We start from the raw sequence: 18120 nt of genomic DNA on the forward strand, positions 1-18120 counted from the left end.
ACAAATTACATCAATTAAAAAGGACATTCTGTGTTTAAAAATCATTTAAAAAGACAACAGAAGTGGGGAGAGGACCCAAGATGGCGGAGGAATAGAATGGGGAGGCCACTTTCTCCCCAACAAATTCATCAAAAGATCATTTGAATGCTGAGCAACTTTCACAAAACAACTTCTGAATGCTGGCGGAGGACACCAGGCATCCAGAAAGGGAGCCCATTCTCTTCAAAAGGAGGTAGGACAAAATATAAAGGACAAAAAGTAAGACAAGAGTTAGGAACGGAGACCCGTCCTGAGGAGGTAGCATGAAGGAGAAGTTTCCAAACAGTAGGAAACTCTCTCACAAGCAGGTCTGTGGGGAGTTTTGGAATCTCAGAGGGCAACATAACTGGGAGAGGAAAAAAAAAAAAAAAAAACCCACAGAATATGCGCCTAACTGCAACTGCCAGTGGAGAAGTAGCCCAGACACTTGCATCTGCCACCAGCAAGGGGGCGCTGGACAGGGAGGCATGGGCTGCATAATGGGTGCTTAGGCTAAGGACCGGGAATGAATGCCCTGAGGACAATTCGAGGGAGCTAACGTGAGATGGCAACCCAAACTGTGGGATCTCCAGAGAGAGAAAAAAAGAGAGAACTTTACTGCGAAAGGCTCTAACGTGCAGACTGGCCTGCTCACACAACAAAGGATTGAGCAAATACCAAAGGAGAGCTAGTTGGCTGCATACAGACCCCTACCCCCGCCAGAGGCAGAGAGGCACGCAGAGAGGCACCCGACAGCCTGAACCAGAAGGCAAGGGGCTGCTGCGATCTCAGCCCCAGAGACCGGCATCCTCCACCAAACTGTGAGCAGGCTCCCAGCTGCTAACCACGTCTTCCTGGGACCCTGGAGGCTGACATCTGCCAGGAGGGTCGCAGCCTGAGATCAGCTCCCCAGAGGAGATACACAGCACACCTCAGACAACGCTCTCGTGGCGCACCCAGGAAACCAAGCGGCCAAGACCAGGGAGGTGATTAAGACACACTGGCCCACTGGGAACAGTGCGCTGGCCAAGCGCCTGGTCCCCTGAGCTGCTCAGACCTGGGAAGGGCACAAAACGCATGCCCAACCGCGTCTATGCACTTGCAGAGTATTGGAGAACCCGAGCGGCTTAGACCTGGGAAGCACATGCTGCCTTGAGCTGGAGCAAACCCAGTGTGTTCCTACACAGCAAGCGCTCCCCACACACTTCAGCCATATTTGTTTGCAGTGTCCCTCCCTCCCCACAACACAACTGAACAAGCGAGCCTGAAAGTGACCACCTTCGCCCCCTTGTGTCAGGACGGGATTCAGACACTGAAGAGACTTGCAAACAGAGGAAGCCAAAATAAACAAGAGGGAACCGCTCTGGAAGTGACAGGTGCAGCAGATTAAAATCCTGAGGTTAACATTGACTAAGCATTGGAAGGGGCCTATAGACCCTGAGAAGAAGTACACGCTGGAACAAAGAGCTATCTGAAACTGAACTGACCCCTCACTGCTCACAACAGCTCCAGAGAAATTCCTAGATATATTTTTACTATGATCACTTTTTAATTTTTAAAATTACTTATTACTCCTTTAATTTTCATTTTTATAACCTACAATGACCTTGCAAAAAAATAAAAAGACCCTATTTTTAAAGCAAATTTCATATATATATTTTTTATAATTTTTATGATTGGTTTTGTTTTGTATTTTTAATATGTATTTTTGAGAATCTAACCTCTACTCTAGATTTTTAATCTTTGCTTTTTGGTATTTGTTATCAATTTTGTACCTTTAAGAATCTAATCTTCAGTACCCACTTTCACTTAGGGGTGTGATTACTGGCTTGATTGCTCTCTCCCCTTTTAACTCTACTTTTTGTTCCCCAGGTCTCTCCTCCCTCCCCCTTCTCTTCTCTTCTCAGTTCTGTGAATCTCTCTGGATGTTCCGGGCCGTGGAGAACACTTAGGGAACTGATTACTGGCTAGCTTGCTCTCTCCCCTTTTGACTCCCCCTTTCTCCTCCTGGTCACTTCTATCTCCCTCCTCCCTCTTCTCTTCTCCATGTAACTCTGTGAACCTCTCTGGGTGTCCCTCACTGTGGAGAATCTTTTCACCATTAACGTAGATGTTTTATCATCTAGGATGTTTTACCATGTGCTATATGGATGGGGAAATCTTGAGGCTACTGTAAGAATAAGACTAAAAGCCAGAGGCAGGAGGCTTAAATCCAAAACTTGAGAACATTAGAGAACCCCTGACTCCAGGGAACACTAATAGACAAGAACTCACCCAAAAGACCAACTACACCGAAACCAAACTCCACCCAAGAGCCAACAATTCCAGAGCAAGACATACCACGCTAATTCTCCAGCAACACAGGAACATAGCCCTGAGCATTAATATACAGGCTGCCCAAAGTCACACCAAACCCATAGACCAAGTTCGATACATGAAACAGGGCACTCAAAGCCGGCGCATTGGGACAACCCAGAGGGATGGGATGGGGAGGGAGGTGGGAGGGGGGGCTCGGGATGGGGAGGGAAGTGGGAGGGGGGATCGGGATGGGGGACACTTGTACACCCGTGGCTGATTCATGTCAATGTATGGCAAAAATCATCACAATATTGTAATTACCCTCCAATTAAAATAAATTAATTAACTTGAAAAATCAAGAAAAAAACAAAACAAAAAGACAACAAAAGAACTAACAAGTACACTTTGGAAAACACAACACCTCTCACTCGTTTTAGAAGCCAACTAAAGAAAACACTAATTGTGTAGTCTTTAATTTTAGTTATATAAATAGTTTCCATGGTTAGATAAATAAAGACTCTAAAAACCAATTTCAAAATGCCATGTGATTTTTTATTAGAGGAATAGAGTAATGATATAACTCTATCTTTATTGACATCAAGAAACATCTAAACCCTCAATCACACCTCATATATACATGAGATAGTGGAAGATGGATAGTGGAATGGGATATGACTTCTCAGAAAGAAACAAGGTCAAACTGGCTTTCCCCTGACAAATTTAAGAAAGAGAAACCTATACTAGATTCAACCAGAAGCCGAGAATCTTTTAGAAAGCCAAAAAGACGGAAACCACTTGAGAGTTTGTAACTACCTTTTCCCTTTCTGTCAGGAAAACCAAAACTTACTAGACTAGAGAAGCAATGGACTATGAAACATCAAGTGCCAGAAGAGGCAAGGATAAGATGTACATGAAACAAAACCCTGCATTCTGAGTAAAACTGCAAACAAAAAGGTCCACAGAGGAAACACTGACAACATGGGATATACAAGAAAACTTCAGAAGATATAACTGTCCTCAGAAAAGAAGAGATTCTGTATTAATGAAACAAATGGTATGACATGCAAGCAGAAAAACTGGAATGTAAAAGTGACCTTTTAGAAATTAAAAACATGGTATATGAATTTTAAAGTATTTAAGTAGAAAGATAAAGCTGAGGAGTCTTCCTTCAAAAAAACAGAAAAAAAAACACCTCAAAGATGCATTATAAGAATGTCAGAACATGATTTCTAAAGTTCTAAAAAAGAGAAACCACAGAAGAATGACAGGAAAGGAATTACCAAAGAAATAGTATATGACAATTTCCCAGAGCCATGGAAACATGAAAAAGCGGCCAGGTGAAAAAATGTCCACCAAAGGTCAAGGACAATGTAGGGAAAAATACACATACCAAAGATCAATCAATATAAAAATAAAGAAGAGATCCTAAAACTTTCAAAAAGAAAGAGCCTGAGTAAGAATGGCATCAGATTTCTGAACAGAAATATTGGAAGCTGGAATAAAAAGTAGGTGAATGCTTACAAATTTGCTTGCAAACTCCCAAATGAAAAATTCCAAACCAGACTATCAAATATGAAAGTAGAATAAAGACATTTTCAAGCATCCAAACTTTCAAACAGTTCATTTCTCATGTACCACTTTTAGGAGGTTCTCATAAGATGTGCTTCAGAACAACAAGGGATAATCAACAAAGAGACAGGATTCAAGATACAGATTCAACATAGCAGAAGTGAAAAGAATTCCCAGAGTAATAACAAAGGGAAGTCCAAGGATAGTAATGGTCCAGAGAGAAACCAGTCTAAACCAAATGAGAATTTAGAGGGCTTTAGGAAGGTTTTACACTGATATATAATTATAACACATGAGTATTATGGTATGGCAAAGAAGGGGCAAGATCCAGCTAAAATACCACACCACCATACTGGCAAAGCAATAGATAAGGTCTAAACCTAACTGAGTTAGGACGAACAGTATACACATGTAATTTTAAAATATGGAAACAAAAACAAACAAAAAATGTAGCTGACTCAAGGAAGCATGAAAACAAGTAAGTGGAGGACAAAGGATTGCTTATTTTATTATAGCCTTTTAACATTAGTTGTTTTTTTAACTCTTTGAATAAAATAAATAAAAATATATTTTTAAATTAAATGTTTTAAATAAAGTCAAATCTAAAATTCCCCTTTTTTCTCACTTTATAAATCCTAATACAAATCTATAAATGATTTCATTTATAAATCAAAAATCTATAAATCTTCATAAATCTGTAAATCTTGAAAGCAAAGTTTCAAACAGGAGAAACTCACCTTCAAGGCAGCATCATAAATATCATTTGTGAGAGATTCCATCATATATGAACCGCCCCAAGGATCAGCCACTTTGGGAATCCCAGATTCTTCTTGAATAATGATTTGTGTGTTCCTGGCAATTCGAGCACTTTTCACAGTTGGCAAACCCAGGGCTTCATCAAAAGAATTTGTGTGCAAAGACTGGGTACCTCCAAACACTGCTGCCATTGCTTCTACTGTGGTACGAATGATGTTATTGTAAGGATCCTAAAACGTTTAGTAAAAAGCAAAACAAGCCAATTGATATACTGCAGCTGTAAATGATGATATGAGTAGGAGTGCCTGATGCATACTTTCTTTGCCAAAATCTGCCTTAGTCTTCAGAATATCAAATAAATTTAAACAAATTAGGAAACAAACTAGACTTAGAATTAAGAGTCCAAGTGCCTAGTCCATGCTGGAGCAATAAAACATTGCCTCTTATAATCATTTGAAATATTAAATATTTGTTGTGCTTATTTTTTATCACCTAAATAATCTTCTATATGAGCATCAGGAGTGTAATACATTGTCTACTTAGATTATTAATATCCTTCATCTCATAATTAACTATTTCCTAATTACTGTATACCTTTAAGTATCTACTCTAATGAGGTGGCCAAAACTGGCAATGATTTGTTAATAAAACAGATAAAGAATGGACTATAAGACAGGAAATATGATTTCGAGTTTATTCTGTTCCTAACTGTGATCTGGGCAAGTCACTAAACCTTTCTGAATTTTAGTTTACTTAGCTGTAAAAATGAGGGGATTAAGACAAAAATGATTATTGAAGTTCCTTCCAACACTGAAATTGTATTTTTCCATTTATAAGTACCTGAAGTCATATTTAATATGGATACTTCTAGTTTTTATTTGCTTTTAAATGTATAAAAGCAATGTAACTTTAAAGTTATAACTTATTGTTAATATATCAAAATAATTCAATACATTAAGAAAATGCATGTTAAAAAGATCACCACTATATAATTTTTTAATTAAATGAAATTAAAATAGATTATCCAAGTGACAAGAGTTTTTAAGTGGTTTATTTGCTGGATGCTTACTTAAACATGTAACACATACATAAAAAGTATGCATAACACCAACTTTAATGAGGAAGTTTTGTGATAAGAATTTTAATCATTAAAGTTACTTAAGATGATATTAAATTATAACTGTACTTCTTCCTCATCATCACTTATTTTTTACTCAAAAAAGTAACACACACAGCCATACAAGTAAACTCCATACAAGATTTAAATTATTTTATATTGTTAACCACTAGAGGGAGCAAATTTTATTATAATTTGTGTAAAAACAAACATTAAATATGCATTATGCTTCAGAACAATTGTGATTTTCAAATATTAGCAGAAAAGTTCTTAAATACATTTCTTGCCTAGGCCAAGTTGCTTAGAAGAAAACAAATGACTTCTTAAAATTCATACATACTTGCTCAGTAAGTGACCATCCTGATGTCTGACAATGTGCTCTTAGGAGAAGAGATTTAGAGTTTTTAGGCTGAAACATTTTCTCTATTAAGTGAGCCCAGAGTCTTCTCCCAGCTCTCATTTTTGCTATTTCCATATAAAAGTTCATTCCAATTCCCCAGAAGAAAGACAACCTAAAATAGTAATGTTAAGTCCAAAATCTGATTATAAAATGGAAAATAAAACAAATTGCATCACACACACGCACACAAAAGCTCAGATTTTAATTTCAAATAACTTAATTTGAATTAAAATCAAAGCATATGTACTTCAATAACCTTAAACCTATAATAGAGGACCTGTCTTTTAAAAGAACAGAAACAAATCTGTCTTGAAAATTATATTTACATTTTAAAATTATTTTTCAAAATGTGTCAGTTAATTATTTTCAGAATAGCAGAGAATAAAATTCCTCTAATTTACAAAGAAGTATGGTCAAACTTAACTCTGAATTTTATTAATAATTATAAAGAGTACTTGCTTATTCCCTAAAAGAATCTGGTATATTTGTATACACAAATTCATTTTATCAATATATTTTGCTATACACTCATAAAATAGTCCTATAAACTTTTTAATGTTGAGGTAATATTTGAGTTTAATTTACTCACCTTGGTGCAAATTCATCAATGGTCAGGCCAGCTTGGAGTCCAGTTCTACAGTACTCCAACCCATCTGCTATAGTATAGGCCAGTTCCAGAATGGCATCAGCCCCTGCTTCCTGCATATGGTATCCACTAATTGAAATTGAATTAAATTTTGGCATGTGCTATACAAAATAATAAAAAACACAACTTTAAATAAAAATATAAAAAAGGTTCCATAAAATTTATTTTCTATGAGACAATACTACTTTAAAATGATGTTCAATTCAGATATAACATTAACTGAAAATATTTAATGTTTAGTTATATTCATTTTTCAGTTTAAATGGCTCATCCAATGAACCACAAAGGACTACATGTACCTGTTTTATTTCCTAGTGAAAAGGAATCATCAACAATTGATCAGCACCAAAAGTTAAACATTGAAATTAGTTGGCTGAGATTAGGAATGTAACCTTTGGCCCAAGAACTGAATGATGACATCTTTAGAAACTGATGCCTCTGACCTCATAAGAGGTCCTAAGACCTCAAGTCTTTGGGCATATCTGCTGAAGATGCATAAATTTAATTATTGTTAACTAGTTATTAATTATCTTATTTGAAGATGAATAAGTACACAGTGGAGGAAAAAAAGAAAATGATTCAGTGCTAGTACTGTATATGAAAACTAAACATGAAAAACGCATGACTTAAAATTCAAAGATTTCAGTTTGATTTACTATGACATTTAATGCTTAGGATATCTCAGACAGGTTCCTTCTACCACAATCACTAATCCACTATTCCCCTAAAATGTCATGTTAGGTAGGGTACATATCACACAGAACCTGCAGAACCAAAAAAAAAAAACTATTATCCTTCCAAGAATTAATAAAAAATAAATAGTAAATAATAAGTCACAGATATTCATTTTAGTGGGTTCAGAATGTGAACTCAAGTCAGAGTGCTCAAATTCCAGTCATATCACTTAACTAGCCAGAGGACTGTAGGACTTGGTTTCTCAACCTTGTTATCCTTTGGCTTCCTAAAGTTTAAAATAGATATCACAATTCTACCTTCCTCATGGAGTTGTGGGATTAAAAGAAATGACTCACCAAAACCACTTAGTATTATGCCTATATATAAAGTATTATTCAAAAAAAGTTAGTTGTTGGTATGGTATGGATTATCTGTATTTTACACTTGCAAATAAATACCTTTTATAACTAACCAACAGCTCTTGAAAAACATTCATCACAAAAGTAATAAGGGGACTGAATTACATGACATTGACAGACTACTTGAGCACATTTAGAGTTACAAAGAAAGCAGCAAGGAAACAAACAGGTGCTTCCCTACTGAGAGCAGTTTAAGAGAATTTCTCTAAGAGTAACAGAAATGCTAGAATACCGGAATATTATTCAGTCTTAAAAAGGAAGCAATTTCTGACACAAGCTACAATGTAGATGAACCTGGAGGACATTATGCTAAGTGAAACAAGCCTGACACAAAAAGATAAATACTCTACTTATAAGTACAAACAGAAAGTAGAATGGTGTTTGCCAGGGGCCAAAGGGAGGGAGAATGGAAAGTAATTATTAACAGACACGGAGATTCACTTTTGCAAGATGAAAACAATCCTGGAGATGGATGATGGTGATGGTTACACAACAAAGTGAATGGACTTAGAGCCACTGAATGGTTTATTTGGAAATGACTCAGATGGTAAATTTTACGTTATATGTGTTTTGCCACAAGCAAACTTTTTTAAAGGAATAACATAACCACGCATGGGTTAGCAGAGCAGTCATGAACAGGAAGAATAGTGCTTAGGGTATTTGAGGCCCATAATCCAGATTTTCTGATTAATTTAGCCAATAAGGAGCTTTTGGCTTATGAAGGAAAAAAAAAAGTTTACAAAGTACTTCAATATAACATATTTCATCAATATCTGAAACTAGCACATTTATCACTTACATAAAGAATTATATAAAGCAATTTTGAACTTGTAGGTGACATTAGAGTCTTTCACAAGGTTTAAAGTCCAAGACCATAATGGCAGATTGCTACTATCTACCCCAAGAACTACTCTCCACTCTCCTCTTGTGAACCATGCATTCAGAGAGCCAATGTGTTCTACATTTCCAATCTCCTCTCTGTGTGTCCACTGAGATGGAAGTGGAAGTTTGGTTCCTTCCTTCTGGAAGTTCACCTTTAACCAGAGGGGTGGAGTCCCTCTCCCCAAACAAAGTCCGCCTCCCTACTTCCTTAACCATGAGTTGGCACGCTAAAAATAGAGGAGAAAGCCAAATGAAAGGAGACTGTAATCCTATGGCTGTGGAGCTTCCATATAACCAAGACCTTGACAGCCTACCTTCCAACTTCTCTTATGAAAGAGAACTTCTCTTAGTATCTTTACTTAAAGACACTGCTATTTGTGTGTGTGTTTGTCATTTACTGCTCAACTAAATCCTCCTATGCATGTTTGTAGAATTGAAAAAGGTGATAGGCATGTATAATTCTATACAATTCACATAGGCAGATGGAATCTATGGAAAAAAATAAAATGGAAAAGTGTAAAGGCTAAATATCAAATGAGGAGAGTAGGCAATGCTAGCAAGGGTACGAGAGAATAGCAATTATAAGAGGTAAAGAGATAAAAAAAAAAAGATTTGATGACAGAATGATTTGCTCTTTACTGTGAAATAATGGTCTAATTTTAAGGTAGATAAGAAAAGAGCTTTGCCAGCAAAAGGTAAAGTGTGAATGACAGGGGAAAGTATAAATGAATTACTTAGAGGAACTGAAGAAGCTCTGTTTCCCTGTGGAAGGTTTGCTGCTAATATAGAAGTACTATAAGAACCTTCTTTTCCTACCACTCTGGGGAAAATGAACCTACTTCAGGGGTGAAATATTAGGGATCTTATTGTGGTTGCAGATACAAGTGATATCTTCTAATCCAGTTTTCTTGCAGAAACAAAGTTGCTATTTTGATTCCCATCTATCTGACACCAGTGTCTATTCAATTGATTCTGAAATCTGGAGAGAAATAAAGAAGTGTAAATAATGAGCCCTCCCTGATTCTAACAATTATCAGAGAATAAAAATTTTAACAATAAAGAAAATACAATAAAGGCCTACTGTTCAGACTCCTATAGGTAATGAGAGACCATAAAACTAGTATATTAAAGACTAAAAAATAAAAGCCAACAATATATATACAAACACAAATCCCAATCCTGACTATACTATAACTACTACTCAGACTCAATTACCAAATTCAAATTAGGTTATGGCATTTTATAAAAATTCCTACATTCTAAAAACTACAGTAAAACCTCTAATAACAAAGGATACCTTTGCTGTATATTGGAAGATGTCAGCAATAATTTTCATGGATGGTTCTGGAGGAAAAATATAAGTATTTCTGACCATAAATTCCTTTAGTATATCATTTTGGATTGTACCAGTAAGTTTCTCTTTAGGTACGCCTTGCTCTTCTCCAGTTACTATAAAAGTTGCAAGAACTGGAATAACTGCTCCATTCATGGTCATGGAAACTGACATTTTTTCTAAAGGAATTCCATCAAAAAGAATTTTGGTATCTTCCACAGTGTCAATAGCAACTCCAGCCATTCCAACATCACCACGAACTCGAGGGTTGTCTGAATCATAGCCACGATGAGTTGCCAGATCAAAGGCAACTGATAATCCTTGTTGACCAGCTAAATATATAAAGAAAAATTAGGTAAGATTAAACAGTCTGGCATCAAAGTAAACTGATTTTAACACTACTAAAAGTACTGATTCCTCTCATCACAGTATACTTTGATAATAGACAATCTTTATGCTCAAAACAAACTTACATAAAGTTACTTTAGTTCCTAAGAATCTGCTGTTTCCCATGTACTAAAAAACACACAAAGTGAATTCCAGACTTCACTATAATAAAGAATAGAAGGAATAAAACATATTGATCTCATGTCCATCTGAGGATTTTTTTATCTTAACAATTTTTGATAGAAATATTTTTAAGATTCATGGGAAGATATGGCTGTTTATATACAGTTAACATAATTTAGTACTTGTATGCTCATTTATTTTTGCTCTTGTCTTGGCCATTCAAATTTAATGGGAAATAGAATTACAAAAACCATGCAAAAAACTAAAATTTGTACCACATTATTTGTTTATTCCTTTCTTTGATCATCTCATGAAACATTTTCCCCTCCCATTCTTATCCTGACAGTTTTAATTAAAAGTTTTTCAAAGGCAAAGCCAACGTCTCAGAATTTTCTTCATATAACTTCACCTAATTCCTTTTATACAATGTGCATTTAGGTATTATTTTATTTCAAGAATTGAGCACTTTATTCTGGGTTATCTAGTTTTTTGACCATGTAAGCTGAAAAACATTTTTTTTTTTGAGAGTATAGCCTTGACTACTAGATTATAAAGTGACTATTAGCTCTATAGAGATTAACTAGCCTCCCTTCAAAAAGCCAAGATGAGGAAGTGTTATGTTTGATCATAAACACTATGTCTCACATTAAAATCTCACCCTTAATATTGTCCTTATAGAACTTATTGCTCTCTTCCACAGTACTGAAACCGGCATACTGGCGGATGGTCCAGGGCCTGAAAGTATACATGGTGGGATACGGTCCACGTGTGAATGGCTTCATTCCTGGAAGTTCTTCAGGGAGGTCCTTAGTATCCCGGCTGGAATATAAGGGCTTTATGGAGATCCCCTCTGGGGTGTGCCATATTAGTTCTTCTGGGTTTTTGCCTTTCAGCTGCTTTTTAGCCAGGGCAGCCCATTCTGGATGAAGGGGCTGTTGCTGATGCAGAAGTCGTTGCCAGGTAAGCCTGGAGCCTGATGACCCTTTCAGCTGCCTCAGGCGATGAGGTGAAAGCAAAAAGAGCCGAGTCTTAGCCCTCAACATGATGGAACACGGAGCACGCCAAACAAGAACAAGAACTGACCTAGAAAAAGCAGCACAGTGCATGTATTCAAGAAACTGGCAAAACAGGAGCTTACTGGTGAGAAAGGAAAAGAGAAAAAAGAGTAAATAAGTATGATTTCATCTCTTCTCCTTTTCTGTTCCCTACACGTAATATTTTATAACTCTGGTCCCTCATGTCGACAACTACTATCATTGTTCTAGTCCAGTCCTCTTCCTCAAGAGCCTCTTAGTTGGTTGTGCTGACCAGTCTTAGCCCCTCTCATCCATTCTGCACACTGACACCAATGCAGAGATGATCATGTCACACTTCTTTGAAGATTTTTCAAAGGCTATGCATCATGTAGAGGATGCGGCATAGCCTCCTAATAAATTTTTCACTCAGGTTTTTATTTAACATCTATATTATGACAGGCATTGTACTGGACGCTGGAGGGAAAAAGTGGTGAATAAAACAGGCATTTAAGCCCCCTTCGCCCTGATCCCTGCTTATCTCTCAGAATTACCTCTGCCTTTGACATCTACACATTTTGTATTCTAGAAATTCTGGATTACCTACAGTGCCTTCCGTGTATCAAAGTTCCATGACTTGCCCTTGCTCTTCCATTGACCTAGTAGGCACTATTTTGGCTAAGGCATAACCTCTGGTATGCAGGGCTTTCTATGTGACAGGTACTGTTTAAGGACTTTATGTAGAGCAGCAATTTTAATCCTCAAAACACCACTAAGAAATAGGCATTGATACTAATATTATCCCCATTTCATATATGAGGAAACTGAGGCAAAGAGCTACTATTTAATCCTGGAAAGCAGAGCATTTAACTAATACATGCACAGTCTGTCCCTGAAACTACAAACTGGATTAAATGGCCTCTTCAGCATTCTATACCAAAGAGCTCTGTTTCCCTCTTTATAAATCTATCATCTCCCACACTTCAATAGATTAGAAACACTGCTTTTTATGTTCATATAAAATATACTTGTTTATGTTTTGTTTATGCAAAATATATGTATATAAAATTTCATGTATATAAATTCTCTTCTATAAACTGATCTAATATCAAAGCTATATATTCCTGATAATTACCCAGAGTCTTATACTATGTAACTAAGTCCAATTTCATCATTTTACAGATGTAGAAATTAAAGTCCAAAGAAATACAGAAATAAAGTAGCTTATCAAAATTCCACACAGAAAAGCAGTACTGAAAGTTCTGAATTATTTAATGCTTATCAGAGTCACACAGTCTCAACATGTAGAGCCTAGTATTTAAAAGGATTTTGAGTGGAAAATTTTATTAATATATTCATCATTCCCTACAATAAATAAAACAAGTGAGTTCAAAATTCTGTTTTCCATACCACTTCTCATCTATCAATTTAGTGAATTTTAAACAAAACAAAATAAGAATACCCAACATTTGTTACGGAATTATAAAACAAAAGGGAATCCAATTGGTGGGAGTATTAGCTGAGTTTAACTATTTAAAAAAGCAAACTGGAAACATGCACAAACAATCTCTGAAATGACCATGCCATTCCATGATCACTACTCCTGGAAAAATTACTAGATAAAATCCACATTCCCTAGTACTTTTACTTATACTTAGGAAAACTTAGAAACATCATCAATGAAGAAATAAGTAACTTCAGTATTTAAAACTTATAGAATTTTATGTAGCTGTAAAAATATGTTTAGGAATTAGGCAAAACTAATCTTTGATGTCAGAAGAGTGGTTATGTGTGGTGACTAGTTGAGAAAGGAAGAAAGGAGCTCTAGGGTGATGGTCTTGATCAGAATTCCTATTACACAGATGTGTTCAGTTTGTGGAAATTCATCAAATTTTACAATTATGATATATGCACTTACCTATATGTATATTATACATAATATACATAAGTTAAATTTTTTTAATTTTTAAAATTTACTTATTTTAGTTGGAGGCTAATTACAATATTGTAGTGGATTTTACCATACATTGATTTGAGTCAGCCATGGGTTTACATGTGTTCCCCATCCTAAACCCCTCTCCCACCTCCCTCCCCATCCCATCCCTCTGGGTCATTCCAGTGCACCAGCCCTGAGCACCTGTCTCATGCATCGAACCTGGACTGGCAATCTGTTTCACATATGATAATACACATGTTTCAATGCTATTCTCTCAAATCATCCCACCCTAGCCTTCTCCCACAGAGTCCAAAAGACTGTTCTATACTTCTATGTCTCTTTTTCTGCCTCGCATATAGGGTTATTGTTAGCATCTTTCTAAATTCCATATGTATGTGTTCAGCTCAGTTCAGTTCAGTCACTTAGTCATGTCTGACTCTTTGTGACCCCATGGACTGCAGCATGGCAGGCCTCCCTGTCCATGACCAACTCCCGGAGTTGACCCAAACTTATGTCCATTGAGTCAGTGATGCCATCCAGCCATCTCATCCTCTGTCGTCTCCTTTTCCTTCCGCCTTCAATCGTTCCCAGCATCACAGTCTTTTCAAATGAGTCAGTTCTTTGCATCAGCTTCAGCATCAGTCCTTCCAATGAATATTCAGGACTGATTTGCTTTAGGATGGACTGGTTGGATTTCCTTGCAGTCCAAGGGACTCTCGAGTCTTCTCCAACACCACAGTTCAAAAGCATCAATTCTTCGACGCTTTGACGCTCAGCTTTCTTTATAGTCCAACTCTCACATCCATACATGACTAATGGAAAACCCATAGCTTTGACTAGATGGACCTTTGGCAAAGTAACATCTCTGCTTTTTAATATGCTGTCTAGGTTGGTCACAACTTTTCTTCCAAGGAGTAAGCGTCTCCTAATTTCATTTCACTGCGGTCACCATCTGCAGTGATTTTGGAGCCCCAAAAAATAAAGTTTGTCACTGTTTCTGCTGTTTCCCCATCTATTTGCCATGAAGTGATGGGACCAGATGTCATGATCTTAGTTTTCTGAATGTTGAACTTTAAGCCAACTTTCTCACTCTCCTCTTTCACTTTCATCAAGAGGCTCTTTAGTTCTTCTTCACTTTCTGGCATAAGGGTGGTGTCATCTGCATATCTGAGGTTATTGATATTTCTCCTGGCAATCTTGATTCCAGATTGTGCTTCATCCAGCCCAGCATTTCTCATGATGTACTCTGCATATAAGTTAAATAAACAGGGTGACAATACACAGCCTCGACATACTCCTTTCCTGATTTGGAACCAGTCTGTTATTCCATGTCCAGTTTTAACTGTTGCTTCCTGACCTGCATACAGATTTCTTAGGAGGCAGGTAAGGTGATCTGGTATTCCCATCTCTTGAAGAATTTTCCACCGTTTGTTGTGATCCACAGAGTCAAAGGCTTTGGCATAGTCAATAAAGCAGAGGTAGATGTTTTTTTGGAAATCTCTTACTTTTTCGATGATCCAGAGGATGTTGGCAATTTGATATCTGGCTCCTCTTCCTTTTCTCAATCCAGCTTGAACATCTGGAAGTTCACAGTTCATATACTGTTGAAGCCTGGCTTGGAGAATTTTGAGCATTACTTTGCATGCGTGCAAGATGAATGCAACTGCGTGGTAGTTTGAGCATTCTTTGGCATTGCCTTTCTTTGGGATTGGAATGAAAACCGACCTTTTCCAGTCCTGTGGCCACTACTGTGTTTTCCAAATTTGCTGGCATATTGAGTGCAGCACTTTTACAGCATCATCTTTTAGGATTTGAAATAGCTCAACCGGAATTCCATCACCTCCACTAGCTTTGTTCATAGTGATGCTTCATAAGGGCCACTTGACTTCACATTCCAGGATGTCTGGCTCTAGGTGAGTGATCACACCATTGTGGTTATCTGGGTCATTAAAATCTTTTTTGTATAGTTCTTCTGTGTATTCTTGCCACCTTTTCTTAATATCTTCTGCTTCTGTTAGGTCCATACCATTTCTGCCCTTTATTGTGCTCATCTTTACATGAAAAGTTCCCTAGGTATCTCTAATTTTCTTGAAGAGATCTCTAGTCTTTCCCACTCTATTGTTTTCCTCTATTTCTTTGCACTGATCACTTGAGGAAGGCTTTCTTATCTCTCCTAGCTATTCTTTGGACCTCTGCATTCAAACGGGTATATCTTTTCTCCTTTGCCTTTAGCTTCTCTTCTTTTCATAGCTGTTTGTAAGGCCTCCTCAGACAACCGTTTTGCCTTTTTGCATTTCTTTTTCTTGGGGATGTCACGAAACTCTGAACCTCCATCCTTAGTCCTTCAGGCACTCTGTTTATCAGATCTAATCCCTTGAATCTATTTGTCACTTCCACTGTAAGGGATTTGATTTAGGTCATACCTGAATGATCTAGTGGTTTTCCCTACTTTCTTCAATTTAAGTTTGAATTTGGCAATAAGGAGTTCATGATTTGAGCCACAGTCAGCTCCTGGTCTTGTTTTTGCTGACTGTATAGAGTTTCTCCATCTTTGGCTACAAAGAATATAATCAATCTGATTTCAGTGTTGACCATCTGGAGATGTCCATGTGTAGTTTTCCTTTGTGTTGTTGGAAGAGGGTGTTTGCTATGACCAGTGTGTTCTCTTGGCAAAACTCTGTTAGCCTTTGCCCTGCTTCATTCTGTACTCCAAGGCCAAATTTGCCCATTACTCCAGTTATTTCTTGACTTCCTACTTTTGCATTCCAGTCCCCTGTAATGAAAAGGACATCTTTTTTGGGTGTTAGTTCTAGAAGGTCTTGTAGGTCTTCATAGAACCGTTCAGCTTCAGCTTCTTCAGCATTACTGGTCAGGGCATAGACTTGGATCACTGTGATATTGAATGGTTAGACTTGCAAACAAACAGAGATCATTCTGTCATTTTTGAGACTGCATCCAAGTACTGCATTTCAGACTCTTTTGTTGACGATGACAGCTACTCCATTTCTTCTAAGGGATTCTTGCCCACAGTAGTAGATGTAACAGTCATCTGAGTTAAACTCACCCATTCCAGTCCATTTTAGTTCACTGATTCCTGAAATGTCGATGTTCACTCTTGCCATCTCCTGTTTGACCACTTCCAATTTGCCTTGATTCATGGACCTAACATTCCAGGTTGCTACACAATACTGCTCTTTACAATATTGCAGGTAGGGCTTTGCAAAATGCAGGTAGGGCTTTCCTAAACCTGGATAAATGATAGGAAAGAGCCCTATGTAGGTGACTTCCTGAAAATCACATGGCAAATTGGTAAAGACTGGAAATAGACATCATTTTTAGAAAAGAACACAACTTCGGCTGATGGAAACAGGATTTCTGAACTTTTCTCAAAAGATCCATCAACAGACACTTGCAGCAACCAAAGAAATAACATGCAAAGCAAATATAATAAGTTACGGGTGATTAAAATGTGTGAAAGAGCAACGATGAAGCAACATCTGCCACACCCTTAAAAAATATGGGTAAAACACCTACATACAGCTCTGAATCAAATCACTTTCAAATTTGTTTACACATGATTCCACTTTAAAAGCTAGCCGCCTCCAATGTCTGGCCAATTCAGGTAGAGAGGACAACACAGAGCATGCAAATTAAATTTAGTATCAGCATAAATAAGTCATTAAAATACTGGGAGAAAAATCATCAAGTGATTTAAAATTTGACACACATACACAAATATATTACTCAGAGTTTTGTGCGTATAAAAGATTGCTCTCTTTCCAGATAAAAACGAGAACAAGTTAGCAGTTTACACTTCCATGTAAATTTAGACCTGTCTTTCCATCTCTCACCATCACCTTCATCTGTACTCAGAAAGAAACTTCCAATTCCGCCACCTCTCACAAAAAACCCTCACAATCACCGCGGCCTCGAAGGAGGCAGCTCTGGAGAGAGCATATTCCTCTGGAATCCTACAATCGCTCTCTGCCCAGAGGAACTTCGGGGTTTCTGGGTAGCCAGGGAAGATGGCAATATGGCCTCTGGGAAATTAAAAGCACCTTCTTTTCTGCAGTACCTCCGAACTTCCACGGACCTGACTGAAAAAGAGAGGCCAGTGGGGCATCTAAACCTAAGAAGCGGGTAGAGGAGAGTGGGATCCCTTCTCAGCAGTAAAGAAGGAGGAGGTTGGGAGTTGGGAAGTGAGAAAGGACAACTTTCTCCGGGGAGAACTAAGGGTGGGGAGGAGTCTGAAGAATGGAGGGATCTGAAAGGCAGACGTGCCTCAAGGTGCACGGTCTTACTCACGGGTCGGCCTGGCTCGGACCGAGACCTTGGAAGAATACGGCTGGACCTCAGCACCCCGAGCTCTGCAAGTCAGAAGTCGCCAAAGCAGGGCCCGGGACCAAGCAAGCGCAAAGGCCAACGGGGATGGGATGGGATGGGGGCGTCGGCCGACCGCCCTCGTTCCAACCAATCCCGTCACGCTCTCGTGGGCGCGCTCCTGATGACGTTAGGGGGCGTGGATAGATGACCGTCACCCCCATTGGC

The 18120-nt window shown here is 37.8% G+C and overlaps 1 protein-coding gene across 4 annotated transcripts in view; it reads right to left on the reverse strand.

Annotated features, from left to right (window-relative positions):
* MMUT (methylmalonyl-CoA mutase) overlaps positions 1-18056 on the reverse strand; it is a 33682-nt gene extending 15626 nt beyond the window's left edge. The window contains exons 1-6 of one of the 4 annotated variants that reach the window (XM_043907688.1): positions 17854-18056; positions 11282-11706; positions 10078-10445; positions 6748-6905; positions 6099-6270; positions 4623-4871 (exon numbers count right to left, since the gene is read on the reverse strand). In XM_043907688.1, coding sequence (XP_043763623.1) covers positions 4623-4871; positions 6099-6270; positions 6748-6905; positions 10078-10445; positions 11282-11666 — 1332 coding nt within the window. In that variant the 5' untranslated portion in view covers positions 11667-11706; positions 17854-18056. Of the gene's footprint in view, positions 1-4622; positions 4872-6098; positions 6271-6747; positions 6906-10077; positions 10446-11281; positions 11761-17853 lie in introns of all 4 variants that reach the window. The other 3 variants (XM_043907689.1, XM_043907686.1, XM_043907687.1) reach the window with 3 other exon arrangements.
* Positions 18057-18120: the final 64 nt, after the last annotated feature.

Source organism: Cervus elaphus, chromosome 7, assembly GCF_910594005.1.
Source record: "Cervus elaphus chromosome 7, mCerEla1.1, whole genome shotgun sequence".
NCBI classification, from domain to species: Eukaryota; Metazoa; Chordata; class Mammalia; order Artiodactyla; family Cervidae; genus Cervus; species Cervus elaphus.